Consider the following 854-nt stretch of genomic DNA (forward strand, 5'->3'; position numbering starts at 1 on the left):
GGCAGGCGGACTCTCAACCACTGCGCCACCAGGGAAGCCCAGAAACAATTTTTAAAGGGAAATTTAAAACAGTTAAAGACCATGCTGGGTGAGTCTGTGCACTCAGGTGATTAAAACTCCTGAAACCAAATGTCAGCAGCGGGATCTTAAAGATCACCCTTCTTTTTCATCTCTCTCCTGTTGAAACCCTTCCCCACTGCAGCATCCTGACTGACTACACGCTTGGTAGAAATCTTTGGGGAAAATCAGTGTGGAAAATAACTTAAAATCCAAAATGCAAAGTCCTGCACTTTGGTGCCTACCTTTAGGGTGGCACAGGATTTGGTTGTTAAGCCGTTCCTTCTCGTCTTTCAAGAGCGCATTTTCTTGCTCCAGGTCTGCAACTCGCTGAAAGAGGGAGCGGGGGAAAAATATTTGCCTGTGAAGCCGGGCAGAGGAAAGGCTCCTTTTGTGAGGCTTGAACTTCAGCTGGTTAAGTTTAAATGCTCTTTTTACTAAAGAAAATGGAATCGGCCAAAGCTGCTGCTTTCATTTGGGGATTAAAATTGTACACTGAAAGAAAAATCCCATTAGAACAAGGCAGATGAGTTTACCACTGTTTATGGTTTTGCAATGCCCACAAAAACCTCATGAAAAGTCTACGCCAAGGTCATATGCTGTGTTCAGGATCTTACAATGCTAACTGGCCTTCTTGTATTTAGTTCCGTGTCTTGGTAAATTTTGAGCTCTCATATTTGAGTCTCAGGAAAGCCTAAAGCTCACAATGAAGAATTATCCCTGGTCTTCACCCGCCCCTGCCCATGTCTATCTCACTGGACCCGCACAGCTCAGATGCTGGGGAAGGGAAGGAGCCT

At 45.1% G+C, this 854-nt stretch overlaps 1 protein-coding gene across 1 annotated transcript in view; it reads right to left on the bottom strand.

Annotated features, from left to right (window-relative positions):
- LOC114485488 (unconventional myosin-Vb-like) overlaps positions 1-387 on the bottom strand; it is a gene marked incomplete at its 5' end in the record, with an annotated part of 20,512 nt that extends 20,125 nt beyond the window's left edge. The window contains one exon of the mRNA XM_028486996.2: positions 303-387. Coding sequence (XP_028342797.2) covers positions 303-387 — 85 coding nt within the window. The remainder of the gene's footprint in view (positions 1-302) is intronic.
- Between the last annotated feature and the right edge of the window lie 467 nt (positions 388-854).

The sequence above is a fragment of the Physeter macrocephalus genome, unplaced genomic scaffold (assembly GCF_002837175.3).
Source record: "Physeter macrocephalus isolate SW-GA unplaced genomic scaffold, ASM283717v5 random_1081, whole genome shotgun sequence".
Taxonomy (NCBI): Eukaryota; Metazoa; Chordata; class Mammalia; order Artiodactyla; family Physeteridae; genus Physeter; species Physeter macrocephalus.